The 25,075-nt window shown below is 42.4% G+C and overlaps 1 protein-coding gene across 1 annotated transcript; it reads left to right on the forward strand.

The window, feature by feature from the left end:
• Positions 1-2,400: 2,400 nt before the first annotated feature.
• On the forward strand, positions 2,401-7,175 carry GARIN3 (golgi associated RAB2 interactor family member 3; the record flags this gene model as incomplete). Its single annotated transcript, XM_079701526.1, is given in 4 exon segments — positions 2,401-2,502; positions 5,070-5,663; positions 6,448-6,951; positions 6,954-7,175. Coding segments are annotated over 4 exon segments (1,422 nt in total).
• Positions 7,176-25,075: the final 17,900 nt, after the last annotated feature.

Raw genomic sequence — 25,075 nt, forward strand, 5'->3', positions numbered from 1 at the left:
AATTTGCCAGGTACTGCAGTAGGCACTAGGGATATAAAAAAGAACATTTAGGGGGTGAAGTTTATTTCAATACCTTCACATAGTAATCATTGAGTTTGGGAGATGTATTTTTACCTGAAAAGTAGTCTTCTAACTGGAGGAGGGGGAATTTGGGTTCATCACCTTGTGCAAAGTACAAAAACTCCAGAAAGGCATCTTTGCCATAATTTCTCTGAAGAGCTTTTCAAAGAAACAGAACATCAATGGTTTATCAGGTAGACATCAAGAGTGAAGAAGCAGGCAGACCAATATGGGAAATCCTACAGTGATTCAAGACTTTAGTGATTTCCTAGGGTCCCCACGTATATTGCTAACCATGAATGATTCTATATTTGGTGCAGAATGAGAGTATGATGGTGAGCCATGCAGCTTGAGACAGAGAAAAATCCTGACCTGAAGTGCAAGACTGGGGATAAAATCCATCCAGCTCTATGTTCTGTCCCTGAGGAAGATAATCCTGAGCCTCAGTTCCTCACCATAGAATTATGGTTTTAAAAACTAGCCTCAGGCTTCCCTGGTGGCGCAGTGGTTGAGAGTCCGGCTGCCGATGCAGGGGACACGGGTTCGTGCCCCGGTCCGGGAAGATCCCACATGCCGCGGAGCGGCTGGGCCCGTGAGCCACTGACGCTGAGCCTGCGCGTCCGGAGCCTGTGTTCCGCAATGGGAGAGCCCACAACAGTGAGAGGCCTGCATACCGCAAAAAAAAAAAAAAAAAAAAACCAGAACTAGCCTCCTTTACAAGAATATACAAGGGGAAAAAGACAGTCTCTTCAGCAAGTGGTGTTGGGAAAGTTGGACAGCCGCATGTAAATCAGTGAGGTTAGAACACACCCTCTCACTATATACAAAAATGAACTCAAAATGGCTTAAAGACTTACATATAAGACATGACACCATAAAACTCCTAGAAGAGAACATAGGCAAAACATTCTCTGACATAAATCATACCAGTGTTTTCTTAGGTCAGTCTTCCAAGGCAATAGAAATAAAAGCAAAAATAAACAAATGGGACCTGATCAAACTTCTAAGCTTTTGCATGGCAAAGAAAACCATAAACAAAACAAAAAGACAACCTGTGGAATAGGAGAATATATTTGCAAATGATACAACTGACAAGAGGTTAATTGCCAAAATATACAAGTGGCTCATACAACTCAACAATAGAAAACAACGCAATCAAAAGATGGGCATAAGAACAAAATAGACATTACTCCAAAGAAGACATACAGATGGCCAATAGGCACGTGAAAAGATGCTCAACATCACTAATTTTAGAGAAACGCAAATCAAAACTATAATGAGGTATCACCTCACACCAGTCAGAATGGCCATCCTTAAAAAGTTTACAAATAACAAATGCTGGAGAGGGTATGGAGAAAAGGGAGCCCTCCTACAGTGTTGGAAATTAAATCGGTAGAGCGACTGTGGAAAACAGTGTGGAGGTTCCTCAAAAAACTCAAAATAGAATTACCATATGATCCAGCAATCCCACTCCTCTCCTGGGCATACATCTCAACAAAACTATAATTCAAAACATACATGCACCCCTATGTCATAGCAACACTATTCACTGTAGCTAAGACATGGAAACAACCTAAATGTCCACCAACAGATGAAGGGATATAGATAGAAGATGTGGTACGTATATAAAATGGAATACTACTCAGCCATAAAAAGAATGGAATAATGCCATTTGCAGCAACATGGATGGACCTAGAGATTATCATACTAAGTGAAGTACATCAGAAAGAGAAAGACAAATACCGCATGATATCACATTTGTGGAATCTAAAATATGACACAAATGAACTTATCTACGAAACAGAAAGAGACTCACAGACATAGAGAACAGACTTGTGGCTACCAAGGGGGAGGTAGGGGAGGGATGGATTGGGAGTTTGGGGTTAGCAGATGCAAATTATTATATATAGGATGGATAAAGCACAAAGTCCTACCATATAACACAGGGAACTATATTCAATATCCTGTGATAAACCATAATGGAAAAGAATATGAATATGACAGGTGAAAAGTCACCACAGGACAGGAGGGGACAAGACCCAGAAATCATTCTCCCAGTGGTCCTTATCCGGCCATGGAAACTCAAAGTTTGACAAAAAAGGAAAAGGGCACAGTGGCACCAGGGGCAGAGGAGACAGCTCTCACAGGAGTAGCAGCCACAGCTCCTCTGCCAAGAAGGGGAGGACAGCTCGCAAACTGGGGAAGAGCCAGTCCGCCACCAGTTCAGGGACTCTAAGTAAGAAATCCAGTAAGACCCTCTCCTTTAGGAGCTTCAGAGTCATTCCAGGTTCAGAAACAATGGTCACACATGACCATTGAGAGGTAGACGTTGTGGCTAAAATGGTAGAGAAGCGCAACATAGAGGCCAAGGTGGAGAAAGCACCGGTTGGCCGGGATCTGGAGATCTGTGAAACCATAACATCAGAGACGATGGAGACCATTGTTATTGAAACCAAATCCATTTGAATAGAAGCCAGGGCAGGAAGCTTTCCATGGAGACCCAGCTACAGGGAAGGATCCCTAGAGAGGCAATTCCTACTTTCTTTAATAAAGGAAACCATACAACTCCAAAAGAAATGCTATCTTGTGTTTTCTATGTCCCCTCGCCTGGTAGGGACTTCACAGTGACTTCTGTGATGCGAATTGTGCTTTGGCCTGAGACCCCAGAATCAAAATTTTGTTGTAGCAGATATGTATTAAGTATCATTAAGCCATTCACTAGGGCTGGAAATAGATGCACTATACAGAAATTTTCATTGTGAGGTTGCGAATCTTTTGAAATAAGATTTAATATGTAAATAATTTGGGGAGAAGATAAGCTGAGGGAAGTGACTGTGTGATGTGAATACTTGCGTTGCTGAATTAATTCCTTAATTCATCAAGTATTTATTGGGTGTCTGTGCTGTGCCTAGCACTAGGCTATGTTATTGAAAAACAATCCTTTTCTCAGCAAAGCACTTTGGTTTGGTTATGTGCACTCTGTATAAGGCAAGGAAATAAGCACAGAAAAAGGTTTTCGTTGCTTGCTCGAAGGTCACATGTGCATAGCCACTGCCAGAAAGAGAAGCCTGTTTTCCCAGCAAGGCTTCTCCAGGGCACTTAGGGTGGAGGGAGGATAAGTCTGCAGCCGGGGCTGAGCTTTAGGCCATAGCTGGGGTCAGAGGTTCACCTTATGAAAACAGAAACTCTCTCTGGCTTGTAAGGAAATCAGACCATTAGGGGTTCTTTTACTTTGTGTAGGATAAAACCGAACACAGGGGATCAGGGTTGTCACTGGCTCAACAAAGGAACACAATCTTTATGGTAGAAACAACACCAATGAGGAGTCAGGAAATCTGAGTTCCTATCCTGTCTGGGCCCCTGACTCTCTTGGGTCACTCTGCCTCTCTGTAATGGTACCTCTGTGGGCAGCCACGGGGTCCCCAACTGTAAAACCAATGGATTGGACCGCTGCAGTGATTCTTACCCTTGGTTGTATGTTGGCAGTTACCTGGGGAGCTTAAAAACAAACAAACAAACAAACAAACAAAAAACATTGATAGCCTGACCCCAATCCCAGAGATTCTGATGACATTTATGTGGGGTAAGCCCTCCAGCACTGGGAGTTTTAAAAATCTCACCAAATAATTCTACTGTGCAGCAGCCAAGTTGGAAAACCACTGGGCTAGGAGGTCTGGGGGGCCTCTTTCAGCCCCAGTATGCCATAACTTTAAAATGGGAGACAGTAGTTCTCAAACATTCACATGCATAAGGATCACCTGGGAAGCCTATTTAAAAAATAACATTTCTCACCATATGATATCACTTATACATGGACTCTAAAGTACGATGCAAATGAACATATCTGCAAAACAGAAACAGACTCCCAGACATAGAAAAGAGACTTGGGGTTTTCAGTGGGGTTGGGGGCAGGGAAGGACTGGGAGTTTGGGATTAGCAGATACAAAATACAGGGTGGATAAACAGCAGGGTCCTACTGTAGAGCACAGAGAACTATAGTCAGTATCCTGTGATAAACCATAATGGAAAAGAATAGGAAAAAGAATATACATGAAATATACAAAGAATACACATGAAACTGAATTAGAAATTAACAGAAGAAATTAACACAACAGAAATTAACACAACATTGTAAATCAACTATAGGTCAATAAAAAAGAAGGAGGAAAAGAAAAAAAATAGAAGCCAAGGTTGGGTTCCCTTTGTGGGGAGGGAGCATGCAGAAGAGGGGCTGGCAGGGTTCTATTTCTTGCTCTGGGTGGCAGCTACGAGGGTGTTCACTTTCTTGTTACTCATTAAGCTATATATTTATGGTTTGTGCACTTTCATGAATGTGTGTTATATTTCACAATAAAAAGTTTCTAAAACTGTAAAAAAATATAAATATAAAAAGTTAGCCTCCTTGAAAAGAGAAGATGGGTGAGAAAATTCTCCATATCCTGGAAATGACAGTACCAATGGGACTCTGACAGGTAGCACTCTTTCTAAGTTCCTGCCAGCACTGTGCTATATACGCTGGGGGCACAGAGAACAGCAATCCTCATAGGATGCCTGCCCTTAGCAAGTACACGGTCCACTTCCAGGATTTTATCCCCAGGACATCATTCAGCAGAAGCACGAAGATGATCCCTGCAGGGAGATTTGTAACAACAACAAGACTGGAAACCACCCAGATATTTACAAAAGCAGGAGGGTTTTCTCAACATTTTGATTAGAAAGACTATCCAGCCTACCCACACCTATACCCTGGCAGGGTCAGCCTGTTCCCTATGGACGTGGTGGTTGGTTTAGGGGGAGGCTGGTGAGCCTGCCCCAAGGGGGTGGCGGCTTGGAGGCTCAACAAAGGGGTGTGTGATGTCATGGTGACGGGTCACAAAGGGCTTGCGGTATAAATATGGTCGGGTCAAGAGACTCTGGCAGAGTCCTGCAGGGAGGTGACGAGGTGCTTTCGTTCCCTCTCTCTCTCTCCGAGACTCAATTTGTGGCTGGTGGCTCTGTCTTGAACGAAGAGAGCCATGAGCAGTGAGAGTTTACCTCATTACACGGCCAATAGCTACTGTTCAATGGGGGTGTCGAGGACCTCCATGGGGGTCCTGCAACGACAACTGTACGAGGGAGGAGAGTATGACATTTTCAAGTACGCTCCCATGTTTGAGAGCGACTTTATCCAGGTCAGCAAGGAAGGAGAACTGATTGACCTAGACAACCGCGTCCGAACGGTGACTGTGGGCATCGCATCCGCCAGCCCCCTCTTCCCACTACCTGACGTCATGCTGCTGGCCCGACCAAGGAAAGTCTGTGCCGGGATCACCAAGGGGAGAGGTTGCAAGCCCGTGAAGACCCTAGAGCTCACCAGGCTGCTTCCCTTGAAGTTTGTCAAGATCTCCATCCACAACCGTGAGAAACAGCAGCTGTGCCTGAATCTTGCTACCGGCCGGACTTTCTATCTGCAGCTGTGCCCCTCTTCCGATGCACAAGAAGACCTCTTTTCCTATTGGGAAAAGCTTGTCTATATCCTGAGACCACCGGTAGACAGTTACAGCAGTACCCCGATGCTCCAAACTGGAGATGCAGCGACTACAGAGGATGCCAAAATCCTAGTGGTAAGCACCTACAGGGACTCAAGAACACGGGGCAGGGTGCTTTGGGAGAGCAGGGCAAAGCTGGTCCTTCATAGCCTTTGGTGCTCTCTGAGACTCGCCTGGGAAATACCTTCTACTGTTGTAAAGGGTCAGGGACAAACGAGCTATCACTATGGGAGTCACCACACTGGAGAGGTTCCGGGTGCTTCTCCACATTGTCCCACGAGGCCGAATTTCAGAGAGACCTTAGGTATCATATCGGCTGCACTGGTCTCATCACCAGGGCTGTAATCCCTTCTACAGCATCCTGACTGTCTGGTCTCTTCTTGAACACTTACCCCAGCCCAGGTAGTCTCAGCAGTTGTGGAACATCATTCACAGTTAGGAAGTCCTTCCTTCATTGTGTCTCCCCGTGACTCCGACATGCTGATTCAAATCAGCCCAACCCGTGTAGTCACCAAAATGTAGAAGGTGTGCATCCCTTGACCCAGGAACCCCACTTCTAGGAATCTGTCCTGCAGACAGAGAAGCACAAGGGTATAAAGTTAAAGTGTATATCATCATGGAGAATTGTATCAGTGCTCTCCCTGACCCTGGGACGGTTCAAGTAAAGTGGAGTGGCCGTTTGACAGGGGTGCAGTAGATGGGGTCTTGCATCCAATGGGAGCTTAGGCCGAGTGATTTCAAAGGTTATTCTAAGTATAAGGCCTTGAGTTGCTCAGCTCCAGGATGAGAGAGGAGCGGACAGTTCTGATCTCACTTTCTGTCATCTCTATCTTACCTGTTTCTCCTCCCCTTGGCTCAGACCACAGAGCTCCACAGAGAAAGGGATCAGGATGAGGTTGGGCTTCACAAGCTTCGTGACGTGACTGGAGCCACGTCTTGTGCTTATGTGGGGGGAGAGGGAATCCATCATGCCCCCCATGGATCAACTGCAGCCCTGAAAGGCGCCGAAGGATCGGCGGCAGGGATGACCGTGGGCCTGGCGGGAGGCACCATCGAGGATCCAGGAGAAAGCGGATCCGGCCAGGCCACTGCAGGTGCTGCCAGCCTATCCTTGCCGGACACGAACCTGGTCTCGGCGGATGTTGCCAGCACATCCTCGACGGGGGCAGATGGTCCAGAGAGCAGCATGAGCATGGTGTTGCCAGGTGCAGTCACAACCAGCAAGCCTGCTGCTGGAAGAGCTGAAGGGAAGGTCGCAGCCCCTGTGGTCTCCACCTTGCAGAGCGAAGGCTACATGTCTGAACGGGATGGAAGCCAGAAGGTCTCCCACCCCAGGGATGAAGCCTGCAAGGAAAAAAAGGAAAGAAGGACACGTCTTCATCAAGGAAAAGTTCCCATCACCTCAGGACAGGTGAAGGCCACCACAGGACAGGAGGGGACAAGACCCAGAAATCATCCTCCCACTGGTCCTTATCCGGCCATGGAAACTCAACAGTTGACAAAGGAGGGGAGGACAGCTTGCAAACTGGGGAAGAGCCAGTCCGCCACCAGTTCAGGGAGTCTAAGTATGATCCTCTCCTTCTTTAGGAGGTTCGGATTCATTCTGGTTGAGAAACAATGGTCACACTTGACCATTGAGAGGTAGACGTCATGGCTAAGATGGTAGGTAATTCCTACTTTCTTTAATAAAGGAAACCATACAACTCCAAAAGAAATGCTATCTTGTGTTTTCTATGTTCCCTCGCCTGGTAGTGACTTGACAGTGACTTCTGTGATGCGAATTGTGCTTTGGCCTGAGACCCCAGCCTCCAGTCAAGCAGGACCCCCACCTCCCACCCATGCCCAGCAGAGCCAGCATTAGTGCCCTGCCTTGCCTCAACCCCTTTCTGCCTTTGGTTTCCCCAAGACTATGGCTGCAAGTCACAGACTACGGGCTGGGAAGCATCACCACCAGCATGTCCCCATGCCCTTCCTTTTCTCCCTGAAGGTCCCTGAACATGGTCATTCAGTCCAGTCCATAGACTAAGTGAAGACAGGACTCATGTCTCCTCTAGGGATAATCAGGGAAGAAAAGAAGGGGTGCCTCAGCATTTGTAGGCAACCAGAATAGTGAAGTTTATCATTTTGATCAGGACTGACAGCCTGAGGGTCAAATCTTGCCAACTGCCTGGTTTTATGAATAAAGTTTTATTGGGCATAGCGACAGTCATTTATTTAAATATTGTCTAAGGCTGCTTTCACATGAAAATGACAGATTTGAGGAGCTGTCTCAGAAACCGCATGGCCTGCAAAGTCTAAAATATTTATTTTCTGGCACTTGGCAGAAAAGTTTTGCCCACCTGATTTTAATCTTAAAATTCTTAAAATTCTTAAATTTTAATCTTAAAATTCTTCTTCCTCCTGGGTATATACTCTGGATAAACTCTGAGAAACGCTTGCCAGGAGACAACTAGGGGAATGTTTGTAGTAAAACTGTAATAGCAAAACCCTGGAAACAGTCCACATGTTCGCCAAATAGGAGAAATGATCAATTGTGGCATATGCCTACAGTGCATATGATACAGCAGTGAAGACGAATAGCAGCTGTACAGGTTAGCATGGGGGAGACTGCCGTAATGTCGAATAAGAAAAGCAAGTCAGAAAAATACAACATAGTTCCATTTCTAGAAAAGTTGAAAAACAACATCAAACAATATGAGTAGGGGCACACATTTGCTAAAAGGGGAGAAAAAAACAAGGACATGATAAACACAAAATTCACAATAGTGGATTTCTGTAGGGTAAAAAGAAGGAAGGGGTGGTCTGGGAGGAAAAGCTTCAACAGAGTGGGAATGTTTCTATTATGCAAAGGGGTATGTCCATGGGAATGTATTATTGTTTCCATTTTATTCTAACATCTCTGACCTCAGGATGATTTTTATATTGCTGTCCGCCAAGTGGCAGTCACTGCCTTAGAAATATCTCAACCAATCTGTTTCACTTTTGTTTTCCTTTCAATATATGCACAAGAGATGGATGACAAAGTCTGAAAGATATCTTTCAAAAAATATAAGATAAAGAAACTAAGTGACATAAATACTCACTATCCAGGAACACAAGAAAGGTTTAGATATATTGTTAAGAAATAATAGAATAATCCAAAATGCTCTGTACTGATGAACTCTGTAAATTATGTATGCCTGTGGAAAGTGATTCTAAAAATAAAAAAATCATAAATGAGATTATGAAATCTCATTTCATAATGAGATTATGCATTTTTAAATGTCCATTATAAAAAAGTCTTTCCAATTTAAAAAAAGTTGTAAATAAATTTCATGAGTCCATGAAAATCATTAAATTGTTAACAACAGTTGGATTAGAGTAACTGTTGATAACAGTTAACAACCGTTGGATTTGAGAAGAATGCCTCTGAGAACCATGTGTGTTTGTATGAGCCGGGGAGTCAACTGCTAGCCTTGCAGTTCTCTGCTCATTCCCTTCTGTGACAACAGGGTCTACTAGGACGGAAGTTGGGTTTCCAGTAAAACTTAGGGACCTTCTCTGCAGAGCAAATTAAGTGGTAGAGGTGGAGGAGGTGAGAAATAAGATACGGATTCTGGGAGGAGTGGTAGCTTGGGAGGATGAGAGGAAGCCCTTCTCCGTTGCTCTGGTGGGTGGCTGGAAAATCCCATCTTGTGATTTCTGATACACAAAGACCAATAGGTTGTGGGGATCAATGTGTCCTTGGAGTTAACTCTTGAAGCAGTGGGTCTTGGTAAGAGGAGAGAAAGAGCCATGTTCTCTAAGACCTGAGAGGGATTTGGGGGAAGCCTTCCGGAAATGTGAGGAGTTACGGGGTAGAGGAGGGAGATAAAGGGGAACTCTTTCCAAAGCCTTTGACACAAGAGCCCCACATTTTCACTATGCCAGAGGCTGAATCAGCCTACTTAAAACAGCTTCATCTTATGATTCTGTACCCTTGGCTTCACCTTTTGTCTTTGTTAGCCTGTATTATGCATTCTCACTCCCTCACCCCAAAGGACTCTTTAACGTGAACCTAGTTAGTCCACTATGCAGGGCGTTAGCTGAGCAGACCCACTGTTTACACAGTTTACACCTCCAGTGAAGTAGTAAAGTGGAGGTGGGGACTTGCCCACCGCAACGTGCCCTGCCTGGCACTTTCTCTGGATTTCCTTTTCTATCTTGACAGTTCATCAAGAGGCACATGCACAGATACCTACGTATTTCAGAGCAACAGGCATCTTCCTCTGGAGGGAGACATCAATTTGGGTATCAAGTCAGTACACCCTATCAGATAAAGGCCAATATTTTGGACAGCAATATTCATCACCATGGTAGCAATTCTGCAGCTGCAAGTGCAATTAGGCAATGGATGGTTGATTACAAACTAACCAATGTCCCAAACTTCAAGTCTGGCAACACACATACATACTAGAAAGGGAAGGGTTTTTTTCCCTACAGCAAAATAAGGTCATTCACAGGATTGTTGTGATCGACTGGAGTCTTTCAGACAGAAGAAAGATGTGCTATGGTGGGAAGAAGCAAGTTGCCTCAAAATATTGAAGGCAGTGTCGTGGCTGGCAGAGCAAGCGTGATGTGATGCTGAGGAACACAGCAGGGGCCAGGCCATGCAAGGCTTTGAGGTCCATTTAAAGGATTTTGATTTCTGACCTTGGAGTGATGCAAAGCCATGATATGTTTTAAATAGGGGAGTGGCCTGATCAAATGTGCGCTTTGTGGAGGGTACTGTGGTTTCTGTGAAAAGAAGTATTTGGCTGGGGGGGTTGTTAATATGGGACTTTATGTTACTTCCCATTTTTGGCCACAGGATCTATATAATGAGGAGACTGGAGGGTATGTTTTGAAAGACACCGTTCCATTTGAAATATCCACGTGGGGTGGACTATTCTTCAACGAAGGACTTGTGGCCCCAGCTGCTGGGGGTGCTTCCCACAGAAAGCCTTCAGCTGTCAGTGTGTTTGGAAATTGCCTGGGTTCCTCACCCGAGGTGCACTGCAAGAACTGATTGATGTGGAGTGGGAAGGTCAGGCCATCGTAGCCCAACACAGACCCTCTCTGAAGGGTCACTCCAGTCCAAGAGCTCAGCTTCGGGCTTCCCTGGTGGTGCAGTGGGTGAGAGTCCGCCTGCCGATGCAGGGGACATGGGTTCGTGCCCCGGTCCGGGAGGATCCCACATGCTGCGGAGCGGCTGGGCCCGTGAGCCATGGCCGCTGAGCCTGCGCGTCCGGGGCCTGTGCTTCACGGCGGCAGAGGGCACAGCAGTGAGAGGCCCGCGTACCGCAAAAAAAAAAAAGAGCTCAGCTTCTCCCTCTGTGCACTCCTGCTTCTGTTCCTTCCCTTCCAGAGGTGCTCCTAGGAGTACTCCTTAATAAACACCCTCCTCACAAAACTCTATTTCAAAATCTGCTCATTGGAGAATACAGTCTGTGATACAATGTTAGTGTAATGTGCTGGGGTCACCTCCTCTGACTCAGGTGTCCGTTGGAGGAAGATAATAAGGAGACAAAGGAAAGCAGATTCAGAAGGAAGATAGCCAAATTCTTTGCAAGTCACAAAGACTGGCATCTGCATGGGGTAAAGTAGCCCTTAGGAACTTGAACACATGAAATCTGTTTCTGTCCTTTGGAGGCCCCATGTTCTAAGAGAAGTTCATCTTGGACCCGAAGCAGGTGGAACCAAGTTGGTAAAGACTTTCTCAGATAACTGCCGAGAAGCAGCATGTGGGTTTGCAATGGGTTGGACCAGTGTATCTGCAGCCCCTAGGACGGTAGCTGGCATTTAGTAGATGAGCAATAAAAATGATGAGTCATCGCATTTATTAGAAAATGAATGCATCATTAAGCTCTAAAAACCTGTCTCAGTGTGTGTTGCCACCCATGTCTTCAGGAAAATAATTCCAATCTTTGAATGACAGAGTTCCATGGAAGGACCTCTCCTTTTTAAATGGTGGTATGTGAACTGCTGATCCTGTCTTTATTTAAAATTGTAATATTTTGTCCATCATGGACTTTTTGCCTTAATTGTTGTTTTTTAAATATTGCATTTATTTATCTTGCTTACTGAGGTTTTCTCCCCCTCCTTAATTTTGCATCTGAGTCAAGTGCCTCACACACCTTACCTTGGTCCCAGCCCTGAAGTGATTCTGAAAGCAAGCAGCTCATATTTGTACACAACTGCCATTCAGGAAACTTGAAATTTTTCTCATTTCTTTTGATTTTGTTCAATACCCATCTTTCCACATTTTTTGTTTGTTTTTGTTTTTTTTTTTTTTTTGGCCACACTGCACGGCTTGCATGGATCTCTGTTCCCTGACCAAGGAGTTGAACCCAGGCCACGGCAGTGAAAGCCTAGAATTCCAACCACTAGGCCACCAGAGAACTCCCCATCAATACCCATCTTTCAGCAAAAATATATTCAGCACTGGCTATGTGTGAGGCAATGCTAGGAATTGTCAGAGCTGATGCACAGATAAGTTACGAAGCTAGCTATAGCCACAGAAATAAAGCAAGTGTATAATTACGACTTAAGGCAGAGAAGTGCTGGAAGTGTAGAAAAGAGGCTACGAGTGGGTATGGAGGTAATTTTTATTTGGGTGAACTTGGAGAAACTTTTTGAAGAAGGTCACGTTTGAGATGTACTTTAAAAGAGTTGGATACAGCCCAGATCTTTCGGGGAGTGTTTAGAAAATAAATCAAGCAGTCGATAAAATGGAAAGATTTTGTGATGATTCAAAAACACGTATGATAGTGGCACAGCTATATAATGTAAATGTAGACTTTAATGACAGTAATAGTGTCGACGAAAATTCAATTAACTATGAAGTTAAGAGGAAAAAAAGGGAATTTAAGTTGAGCCAAACTGAGGATTGTAACCCGGGGAAGCAGATTCTCAGAAAGTTCTGAGAACCGTTCCACCTGTTAGAGGTCGAAGGCAGTCATATACATTTTTGAGACAAAGGATCATACATCAAAATGACATACTGATATTTTACATAAAATTCATCAAGGATACATGGTCCAGCTAAACACATACAAAGTGAACAGCAAGTCACCATGACCCCCTACAGAGCTGGGAAAGAACACTATTCTTTTAAGAAGTTACATTGCTAGCGTCAGAAGAAAGAAAAAAATTGATGTTTATGGCTGAGCAGGCACCCGCATCTTTGAGGAGCTCTGGTCAATGTGTAATGCAGATGCATACTGCACATTAGGGAGGGAGAAGCCCCAAACAAACACAGAGAGAACATTTTATGTTTAATTTTTTTTTGTCCTGCCTTAAAAATACATTTTATTTCATCGGGAGGTACAACAAATAAATTAAAAGGGAGTACCTGCCTTTTTTTGCAGGATTCTACATCCATTTAAAGTTCTTCAGCCTGCAAGAGATAACTGACATTGTTTTTCAGTGGGACCTCATATGTGGGGCACGCATCTTTCTGTTATAAAACTAAGTGTAAACCGGGGTTAGTTCCCCAATGCCAGGGTTACTGCTGTCGCCTGCTGCTACAGAAAGGTGTAGCAGGCAAAGCAAACTATGGACATCATCCTGGCCCATCTGCTGCACACAGGTCTGGGTTGTTGAGATTATTATTAGTGATACGGTCATTAGTACCCATGAGACAACAGCAACAGTGAAAACAGTGTGATTAGGAATTAAAACTACACAGCAGACTGCAGAGAACAGTGCATTAGCGATGATTCTCACTCAAAGTGCATTGTTCAAACAATATAGATGAGCTGATAAGTCTTTTGACAGGAATAAGCAGAGGCTGGAGATGAACAATTTAATTAACTAGCTTCCATTTTTTTTCTGTCTGGGCTTTTTAACAAGCAGAGACACAATGTAATTTACTAATAAGAGTTCAGAGATTATTATTTATGAAGTTGTCTACCAATGACAAACATAGTAAGACCCAAAAAATCAATAGGGTAAATGTGCTGGAACATTTGGACTTTTGCATGCTAAAAAAAATCTTCTAGAAGAAAACACAAGGGAAAAAATCTTTGTGACCTTGGATAGGACACAAAAAGCATGACCCATAAAAGAAAACAGTTTAGGGCTTCCCTGGTGGCACAGTGGTTGAGAATCTGCCTGCCAATGCAGGGGACACGGGTTCGAGCCCTGGTCTGGGAAGATCCCACATGCCGCGGAGCAACAGGGCCCGTGAGCCACAACTACTGAGCTTGCGCGTCTGGAGCCTGTGCTCCACAACAAGAGAGGCCATGACAGTGAGAGGCCCGTGCACCGCGATGAAGAGTGGCCCCCACTCGCTGCAACTAGAGAAAGCCCACGCACAGAAACGAAGACCGAACACAGCCAAAAATAAATAAATAAATAAAATTAAAAGAAAACAGTTTATAACTAGGACTTCATCAAAACTAAAAAGCTTTGCTCTTTGAAAGACACTGATAAGAAAATGAAAAGATTAGCCACAGCTTGCAAGAAAATAAATATAAATAACAAAACACATATCTGATAAGGGACTTTTGTCCTGTGTGTGTGTGTGTGTGTGCTCTTACAACTCAACAGTAAAAAAACAAACAAGCCAATTAAAAAATGGGCAAAAACTTTGAACAGAGAGTTCACCAAGAAAAGATATGTATGGCAAATAAGTACAAAAAAGATACTCAACACTAGAGAAATGCAAATTAAAACCACTACATAGCCATTAGAATTGCAAAAAGAAAATTGCAGAGGAGGGCACAGAGCAACTGCAACTCTTACAGTTTGCTTGTAGAAATGAAAAATGATATAGCCTCTTTAGAAAACTGCTTGACACTTTCTTATGTAGTGAAACATATACCTATTATAAGGACTTGAAATCCCTTTGCAGTAACTCGAAAAAAAAAAATGAAAATCTTACGTCCATAGAAGACATGTATCTGAATGTTTATAGGACTAGAAATAGCCGAAACGTCCATCAACTGGTGAATAAATAAATGAATTATGGTGCATCCTTACAATGGAATACTCCTTCAGTGTAAAAAGGAACAAACTATTAATACATACAACAATGCTGATGGACCTCAAAACTTTTATGCTAAGTGAAAGAAGCCAGACACAAAAGTCTACATACTTCACGATTCCATTTATATGACATTCTGGAAAAGGCAAAACTATGTAAACAGAAATCAGATCAGTGGTTACCAAGGGGTAGGGGTGAGGGCGGGGATTGAATACTAAGGGGGCACAAAAGGAATTGCTTGGGGTGAGACAAATATTCTATATCTTAATTCTGGTGGTGGTGGTTAGATGACAGTATATATTAATGAAAACTCATTAAACTGTTCACTTGAAATTAATTTTACTATATGTAAACTATACCTCAATAAACCTAACCTTAAAAAAATTGACAGGGTGGAGAAAAAGTGTGACTACTTCTGCTTGCCACTTAGGATCAAGTGATAAAAATGATGTTCTCTATAATGTGCCAAGCTCCTAAAACAGGCAAGATGCTAGTTATCATGTACTCCTGCCTGCTACTGCCCCCTCATCTCTTCCCACTCTCCCTTTGCTCGTTAGTTGTGGAGCACACAGTCTCCCTTCCTGTCTCTCTAACTCAGGAGGATCATGGCAGCCTCAGACTCTTTGCACTAGCTGTCTCCAAGATATTTGCACAGTTGACTCCTTCTCATCACTCATGTCTTAGCTCCAAAGACAGCTCCTAGAAGAGGCTACCTTGATCACCTTCTAGAAAGAAGCTACCTGCCAACCCACCTAGCTACCGCATTATTTTGTATTATTTTTCTCCCCATAGCCCTTATCACTGTTTGAAATTCTTATTTGCTTGCATGTTGTTGTCTGTGTCTCTCCATTAGAAGGAAAGGCTTTTGTCTGTCATTTTTACCATCTAGGGCAGTCTTTGGCACAGCAGATGTAATAAGGATTTGTTGAATGGATGTAGTCCTTGTTAAACTAGAGACGACATCTTTTTTTTTTGGCCACGCCACGCAGCACATGGGATGTAGGATCTTAGTTCCTCCACCAGGGATCGAACCTGTGCCCCCTGCAGTGGAAGCGTGGAGTCTTGACCACTGGACTGCCAGAGAAGTCCCTAGAGAAGGCATCTTTAAGGAATAAACTTCCTATTCAGATTCCGGAAGTATAGCCACCTAAACAAATGTTTATTATACACCATATTTTCACTAGTCCCTCCCATGACGTGAATTTCATACCATTATTCATTTGTAGTTTATTGTAAAGAACACTAGACTGAGAGTCAAGAGTCCCAAATTCTAGCCTTGATCCTGCCACTAACTAAAACACTGAAAATTGGGGTCCAAAATTCCATTTCTAGAAATTTATATCAAGGAGAAAAATTACAAACATATACACGTGCACCAGGAACCAGGATGCTCATCCAATGTATTCACAATAGCAAAGTTGGGAGGAAGATAATTTCACACAACGGTTTTGGCTAAATATACCCTGGTTTATCCATCAATGTCACACTGTGAATTCATTTGAAAATGATGATTATTCAGTATTCATTTTGTTACTTATTCAATAGATGTACATGGAGTACTTGCCAATTTCAGGTACTGTTCTAGGTGCTGAGGATGTAGCAGTGAATGAAACAAAGGCCCTCTGCTCATGAATCTTGTATTTTAATGGGGAAGAAAGACAATGAAAATAAATCAACTACATAATATGATATCAGATGATAACACGTTCTATGAAGGAAGGATAATGCATAGTAAGGAGATTGGGGACATCCCCCAAGAGAATGACTGGGGCATGCCACTTTATATAGAGTGACCACAGAAGACTCCTCTGACAAGGTCACATTTGACCAGAGACCTGTATGAAGTGAGGAGGTGAGGCATGTGAATATCTGTGGAAACAGAGTTCCAGGCAAATGCAATGGGTCTAAGGCAGAAGTAGGCTTGAAAATTTCAAGGGAAAGAAATAAATCCTGTGGCCAGAGAAGACTGAGCATGGAAAAAAATGGTAGGAAATATTATTATCAGAGAAGTAGCCAAGGACTAGATTTTGTAGCGCCTTATACAGGCCATGGTGAGGACATTAGATTTTATTATAAATGTGGTGGAAAACCTTGGAGAACTTTGCATAGAGTGGTTAGATTTTTTTAAAATTGGGGTATAGTTGCTTTACAGTGTTGTGTAAGTTTCTGCTGTACAATGAAGTGAATCAGCTATATGTATACATACATCACCTTTTTTTTGGATTTCCTTCCCATTTAGGTCACCACAGAGCATTGAGTAGAGTTCCCTGTGCTGTAGGTTCTCATTAGTTATCTATTTTACACATAGTAGTGTATATATGTCGATCCCAATCTCCCAATTCATCCCACCCCACCTTTCCCTCCATGGTGTCCATACTTTTGTTCTCTACGTCTGTGTCTCTACTTCTGCTTTGCGAATAGGTTCATCTGTACCATTTTTCTAAATTCCACATATATGCGTTATTATATGATATTTGTTCTTCTCTTTCTGACTTACTTCACTCTGTATGACAGTCTCTAGGTCCGTCCACGTCTCTACAAATTACCCTGAGTAATATTGCATTCTATATATGTACCACATCTTTATCCATTCATCTGTCAGTGGACATTTAGGTTGCTTCCATGTCCTGGCTATTGTAAATAGTGCTGCAATGAACATTGGGATGCATGTGTGTTTTTGAATTATGGTTTTCTCAGGGTATATGCCCAGGAGCGGGATTGCTGGGTCATATGGTAGTTCTATTTTTAGTTTTTTAAGGAACCTCCATAGTGTTCTCCATAGTGGCTTTATCAATTTGCCTTCTCACCAACAGTGTAAGAGGGTTCCCTTTTCTCCACACCATCTCCAGCATATACCGTTTGTAGATTTTTTTGATGATGGCCATCCTGACCAGTGTGAGGTTATACCACACTGTAGTTTTGATTTTCATTTCTCTAATAATTAGTGATGTTGAGCATCTTTTCAAGTGCTTCTTGGACATCTGTATGTCTTCTTTGGAGAAATGTCTATTTAGGTCTTCCACCCCTTTTTTGATTGTGTTGTTCAGGTCTGTCTTATATTTTAAGACAGTGTGGTAAATAGGCTAAGGAAGGACAAAAGTGGAAGTAAGGAAACTATTTAGGCTATTTCAGAAGTCCAGGGGAGATTATGGTGGCACGGACTAGGACTGAGGCAGTGGGGATGGTGAAAATTAATTATATTTAGGACTTTTACTTATTTCCAAATAGAAGTAATACAAAAGGCCGGTATGGTAGTTTTGAATGGAGTACAAGAGAAAGAAGAGTAAAGGTGAACCTTTAGATTTGAGCCTTCGCAATTGAATAAAGATGTGGGATAAGAGGGTCTGAGTGCAAAGGAGAGGGTGTTGCCAGGGCCTGGATATCATCTGGGTATTATCACCTGGATGACATCCCACTAAGAACTGATAACTGAGTCCTGGGCAATTCAAAAAATCAAATGTGCCAAATGCTGCTGAGAGTAGAATAAGATGAGTACTAAGAATGCCCATTGGAGGTCACAGTGTAGTCACATTGGTCTCAGTGAAGGGAGAAAAACCTGATTGGGGTATGCTCAAGACTGAACAGATTTCTTCAACAAATAAACTGATGGTGGGGGGGTGGGGATTGAGGTGGAGGAAGGAAACTATAGATTAAAGGATAATTAAATGATACATCATCCAGTTACAAAGGGGTGGACGTTATCGGGTCCTCAGATAATTGGTATACAAATACTGACTTGATTTTGATGATATTAAATAGTTATTAATTTATTTTAAAATGAGACAATAGTTCTCTGGTTCCACGAACAAACAAACAAAACGAGTCCTTACTTTTTAGAAATGCTTGATGAACTGAAATAATGTCTATCGGTAGATAATTGTTGAAGTTGGGTGATGAATACACTATTCTCTCTACTTTCGTGTATGTTTGGGAACTCTCTGTAATTAGTTTAAAAAATAAAATCAAATAATCTTAAAGAGTTAAAGTTGAGAACGTTTATCAGAATAACAACCTTATTTTTGTAAGCGCAACATGCTCTTGGAAGATTCCCATAAATTTAGAAATGTGTAACATTTCTTACGAAAATAACCTCCAAAAGAATTAAGTGTACCTTTTTTTTTTTACACTTGTTAATTTGTTGCCTGGAAATAGAATCTGAATTCGAAAATGAAAATAAAAGTGAATAGATGGTGAAAAATGCAAATTAAGAATATATTATTGATTCTCAATCATGTTCACAAGTATTTCCAGATTACAAAATACTTAAACAGCATATAGAGTCCAACCTCATATTTTTAAATGTTATTTTTGACAGTGGGGCTACAGTCGATATCATTTCTAAAAATATCTGCTTACTGTATTGTCTAACGTTTATGTAAGACGTATGGATGCCTCAATTTTAAGCGTTGAAAAAAAAGAAAGAAAAAGAAAGGAACAAGCTACCAGCTGCTGCTTTTATTGATACAAAGTACAGAAATCCTCCGCGACTGCAAACCCCGCAGCCGCAGCCAAATTGCCAGAAGGCGGCAGGCGGCTCGGGGTCGGTGGGGGGGGTGGGGGGATGGGGGTGGGGGGGGATGGGGTGGGGGGGGAGGGGCTGTGCGCAGACGCAATAGCAAGCCATCGGTCAGAGGCGGGCCTAGAGCCTCTGTTAAAGGACAGCTCTTTCAGCCAATCAAGGGACAGCGTCAGAGGCTTCTTCCGGGAAGAGGAGGTCTGAAGTTGGGTCTCGGCGGTGGCGGTGGCGAAGGCAGCTGCCAGTGCAAACGCAGGGCTGAGGTGAGTGGGTGGCAACGGTTTGGTTCTCCGTTCAGTGTGCGTTTCTTCTTCCGGACCCCGCGACTTCCTCCGGGTGGGCTGGGAATGGGGGGAGGCCTGGTGCAGAGACGCTCGCCCGCTTTCCTTTCCCGCATTCCTCGGGGAGCGCGGCCTCCCCGCCGCTCGCTGAGCCCCGGGGTGAACCGCTCGACGGAAGGTGCCTTCCTTGCGGCGGGCTCTGGGCTTCCTTCGAGTGGGGAGGCCGAGCCCGGCCGGAGGTTGGCAGACCTCAGTTCTAGTCCCTCGCGGCTGGTTTGCTAAGGTGGGTGGCCTCGGCGAGTCCTTTGGCCTCTCCAGCCTTACGGGATAACCAGCCTTGCTCTTCCTCCTCAGGGAGCAATCCTGAAATCAGAAGAATTAATGGGAGGCGGGGAAGGAGGTAGATGCCAAGCCTAATCATTAGATCATCTGGAGAGGTTTTAAAAGCAACATTCCAGCGGCCCCATTCACAGTAGACAAAACGAGTCAAAAGTCTGGGGATGGGACCCTAGAATACCTTTCTTTTTTTGGTGAAATACCGCAGAACGGAACAAACACTAGAAGCTGCATCTTGAGTCTGATAACCAGCTATGATGCCTGGCGCTTGTTTTACTAAAAACCTCCATCGCCTTTGACAAGTTTAGTCTAGAGAAGTGATAGGGAGATAAACAGAATTTCTGTAATACGTCAGTTTCCTTTTGTACTGTTAGATGCTTCATAGTTTACTGATTTAAGGGAACTTGTACTGTGTACAAGAACCAAGGTTAAGAATTCCTGCTGTGCCATTTACTAGCCTTTTGATCTGGTTGCAGACACTTCCCCTTGGTGAGACAGACTTGGGATCCTCATCTCTAAAACGAAATTGAAAATAGTACTTAACTCATAGAATTGGTTTGAAGATTAACTAAGAGAGGATGTGAAACAATGGTACCTGTCACTTACTTGCCCTTTGGGGATTGGCAGCTAAAGTAGAGGATTACACATGGTGCTGGGAGGCACAAAACTGGGCTTCCAATCTAAAAAGACTTGAGTGGGGTGAAACCTGGGCTGTCTGAAATTTATTTTGAAGTACCAGATCATTGCTAAGTCTCTGATTTTGGTAATTATGTGGTTATAAGAGAACATTCTTATTTGGGGGATACCCACTGAAGTATTTGCGGGTACAGAGTTGAGAGACCAATAAGGCAAATGAGGGAAAATGTTAACATTTGGAGAATCTGACTGAAGAATATGGAATATTCTTTATACTATTCATACAGCTTTTCTATAAGTCTGAATTGATATTTTTGGAAGTTTTAAAAAGTTGATTATAACTATTTGCAACTCGTAAGTGTGTTGTAAATAAATGAAATGGTGCACAGTATTTATAGAATAAATACTATATATAAATAGTATAAATACCCTCCATCCCATGCACTTTCACCCCTTTTTTCTTAATGGCTGTGTTGTGTGTATATATAGACATTTTATCCAGCCCTCATATTGATGAAGCTATGGGCTGTTTCCAGCTTTTCCTGCTCTTTTCAAACAATGCTGCATTAAACATCCTTAAACACACTTTGGTGTACTTGTACCAATATTTCTGTAGAATAAATTTCTAGAAATAGAATTGTTGGGTCACACAACATTGTTAATCAACTATACTCCAGTATAAAATAAAAACTAAAAAAAATTGTTGGGTCAAAGAATATCAGCATTAAAATTTTTGATACTGTCAGGTCAAATTCCAAATAAATATGTTCGTTTCCTTTCCTGTCAGTTGTGTCTGAGGATTCCCCATATTCTCTTGGCCGTACTGGCCTGCCACCTGAGAGTGTTATGTGGTGGCTGTCATGGTGGCTTCTGTGAGAGCTGAGGGGAATGGATACTCTCCACCGCGGTAGGCTTCCCTGCAGGGCCAGAGGAGCTAAGAGCCTGCTTCTAAAATTGGGATGGCCACTCTGAAGAAACTGAGAGGAAGGAGAGTGTGACCTGTGCTGGAATCCAGGGCCTGCCACATAGAAGGTGTTCTAACATTTGTCAGATGATGGAGTATGTGAAATCTTAATAGTCTGTTAGATGAAAAGAATCCTTTTTAAAATTTGCTTCTAACAGTGTGTTTGTCTGAATATTTTCCTGCATTTATTCAGCATTTGCATTTTTCTCATCATCTTTTGCCTATTTTTCTATTATTTTTTTAAAATATATAGGTTTTAGAAAAAACTCATTCAGTGGATCTTTATTGAGGATTTAGCACCTTCTAGGCATTGTTTAAGGTGCTGGAGGTAGAGTTGTGAATAAGACAGGCAACTGCTGAAGTCATAGTGCTTTTCTTGTGGGGATGGAATCAGAAAATATGTTTTTAAAAAATCAAATTAAATTTCTAATATTTGCCCTTGTTAGCTTGCAGGCATTCTTCTCCCAGAAAAATGGGATTGTCCTTTAATGTTGCTTATGATACATTTTCCTATATGGAATTTTTAGATTTATCTTTGGTAGTCAGATCTGTTGGTCTTTTGTAGTAACCTTATAACATGTAGTTAGCTATTTGTCTGTTTTCCTTTATAGATTGTAAGCAACGCAAGGATGGAGGCCATGTTTATCCTTGAAAGATAGTATGGTGTAGTGTTTGAGATCTTTAGGCTCTGGCTCCTTCCTTTACTCTGTGACTTTACGCATGTGGATCAACTTTTGTGAGCCACAGTGATCTCATCTCTGAAATGGAAAGAGCACCTTTCTTTTCTCAGATTTCTTGCAGCCATGAGAAAAGTATTTAGCACAGTGTCTGGCACATACTATGTACTCAAGTGTTGTCTGTCATTATAATCATCATTGTCATATGTTAGACAAACAGTAAATATTTAAAAGAGTAAATAAACATTAAAGATGTTTATACCTACTTCCAAATTCCCATTGATTTGAAGCCTTCTTGAAATGAATGGAGCTACCAACAAATACTAGAAGACAATATGCTAGGATATAAGGGAGAAGGAATGTGGTATGAGAATTAGACTGGCTATTATATAGAAGAACTGTAGTGAAATAAAAAAGATCCCTGGGAAGCCATCGTATTCCAGGTAAGAGGGAATGGTGTCTTGATCAGAACTGATGAATTTGAGGTAGTGAGATAGCGAAGTTTTGGGACTTGATAAATTTGGCAGTGATGGTGAGGAGAGGAGACTGGTAAAAAAGGAGGATTAAGATAACCTTTAGGTTTCTGGCTTGAAATACTAGGGGGATAATGGGGACATTTTACTGAAACAGGAAAGAGTAGAAGCTATGAGAGGAACAGGTTTAGGGTGTGTGTATTTATGGTAGATGGACTCAAAAGAACTTTTTTTTTTCTTTTTTTTTTTAAGTTTGAATGCCCTGTGAGACATCCAGGAGCAGCCCAGACACAGTCTGGACTGGAGATAAAAAGTCAAGAGTCAAGAAAAGAAAGACAAATATTATATCACTTATATGTGGAATCTAAAAATAATACAAACGAATCTATGTACAAAACAGACTCACAGACGGAAAACAAACTTATGGTTGCCAAAGGGGAGAGGGAGAGAGAGGGGGGCAAATTAGGAGTATGGGGTCAACGGACAAACTACTATACATAGAGATAAGCAACAAGGATTTACTGCACAGCACAGGGAATTATATTCAGTATCTTGTAATAACCTATAATGGAATATAATCTGAAAAAAATAACTGAATCACTTTGCTGTACACCTGAAACTAACACAATACTGTAGATCAAGTATACTTAAATTAAAAAAAAAAAAAGTCAAGAGTCATAAATGTAGACCAGGGTTTCTCCACTTTGGCACAATCTATTGACATTTTGGGCTGGATAATTCTTTGTTGCTGTGCATTGTATGTTTATAGCATCCCCAGCCTCTATCCATTAGAAGCCAGTAGCACCCCCTCCCTGGTTATGGCAACTAAAGGTGTCTCCAGACCTTGCATATATCTTCTGGTTGGCAAAATGACACCTGGTTGAGAACCACCGATAGAAATGGTATTGAAAGCTATGGAATTGACTGAGATCATCCCAGGGAGAACATAAAACAAAGGCCTAAAACTAGTGGCCAGCAGACCACAAAGATTGTTGGAGATAAATACTTTTTGACCTCACAGTATTTGACAATTTCTGGAATTAATTGCCAGTATTTTTAAAAATTGAGAAATTTCACATAAAAATCTGGATTTTTTTGCCCTTACTTGAAAACTGAAGACCAAGGAACAATGAATCTTCATTCGCACATGAATGCTAGTGGCTGGAGGCTTTGAGGTCTGGCTTGGAGATGCTCAGTTCTCCTTCACTCTTCATGTTGCCTGCCTTTTCCCTTTGGCTTTCGAGTTTGTGAGTCTCTGAGGCATGACAGCATTAAAATATGGCTAGAGAAGGAGGGGCAGTAAAGGAGACTGAGAGGCAGCGGCCAGTGTGGTAGGAGGAAGACGTAAATGTAGCATCACAGAAGCTGAAGGAGAAGGGGAGTGTGTTGAAAAGGAAGAAAATGCCGCTGAGAGATTAAGATCAGCTTAGAAAAATGTCCATTGGATTTGGTGATGTGGTGGTTGTTGATGGCCGTGATGAGCAGTTTTTGTGGAGGTGGGAGGTTGACGCCAGATCGGATAGTGACAAAAATGAATATGCAGAAGGCTAGTAAAGCTGTGAAGTGTGGGTTGATACAGTTAGAGTAACTCATCATGCCCATGGCCACTGACAGATTGATTCTCAGCAGCAGCCAGTTCACTGCTGTGGGTTGGTGGAAACTCAGGGCTGTCCCACAGCTGCCCTTATTACCTCACAAATTCCAAGTATAAAAGTGCCTCCAGTATATTACTTGCTATCTCTCATGTTGGATGGTGGTGTTATGTTATATCTTGAAAATCTGGTAGGATCCATCTAAGTGAGCACTTGGGATATTCTCATTTTAGGATATACCTAAGCTTCAAATGGAGTAGATGGAGGTTATTGTGGCTATTGAAGGTATAGTTGAATTTGAAATTTCTGTAGTAGATGTAGAAAAGTTAATGAGTCTATAAAAAATTGTAGAGTATATTGTAGGAAAAAAGGGAATGGAATTGGATCACAGAAACTCAGATGATGTGAGTTTGTCTGGAATATAGTAATTTTAATTTTGTCAGAGTGTTCCTTAGTTATAAGTGTTTGCTTTTGGAGATCAATCTATAATATAAAACGAATGATTTTAACGTGAGATGGGAAGACAGCATGTGTAGTTTGGCTGTAGGGAGGGTAGAGAAGTGAGACCTAACTGGTGAGGGGTGTGGAATCCAGATGATTTAATTTATAGATGAAAATACAGTTGATCCTTGAACAACTGGGAGGTCAGGGGCGCCCACCCTCTGTGCAGTTGAAAATCTGAGTATAACTTAGAGTTGACCTTTTGTATCTGCAGTTCCTTCATATTTGCGGCTCTGCATCTGAGGATTCAACCAACCATGGATCTTGTAGTACTCTAGTATTTACTATTGAAAAAAATCCACATGTAAGTGGACCCGTGCAAGTTCAAACCTGTGTTGCTCAGGGGTCAAGTGTATACTACAGTATATTTTTTGTGCCAATGAAAGTATTAAGTAGAGCAGGAAAAATACGATGATTGAGTATATATTGCTAATTAGAAAAGGATGCAACCTTTCCCTGTTGTAAATGTTAGTTTTAGAGACTAGGGAGATCATTTTGTCCTGGGCGCCAAACTGCCAGGGGAGA

The sequence above is a fragment of the Hyperoodon ampullatus genome (genome assembly GCF_949752795.1).
Source record: "Hyperoodon ampullatus genome assembly, chromosome: 4".
In the NCBI taxonomy this organism is placed as follows: Eukaryota; Metazoa; Chordata; class Mammalia; order Artiodactyla; family Ziphiidae; genus Hyperoodon; species Hyperoodon ampullatus.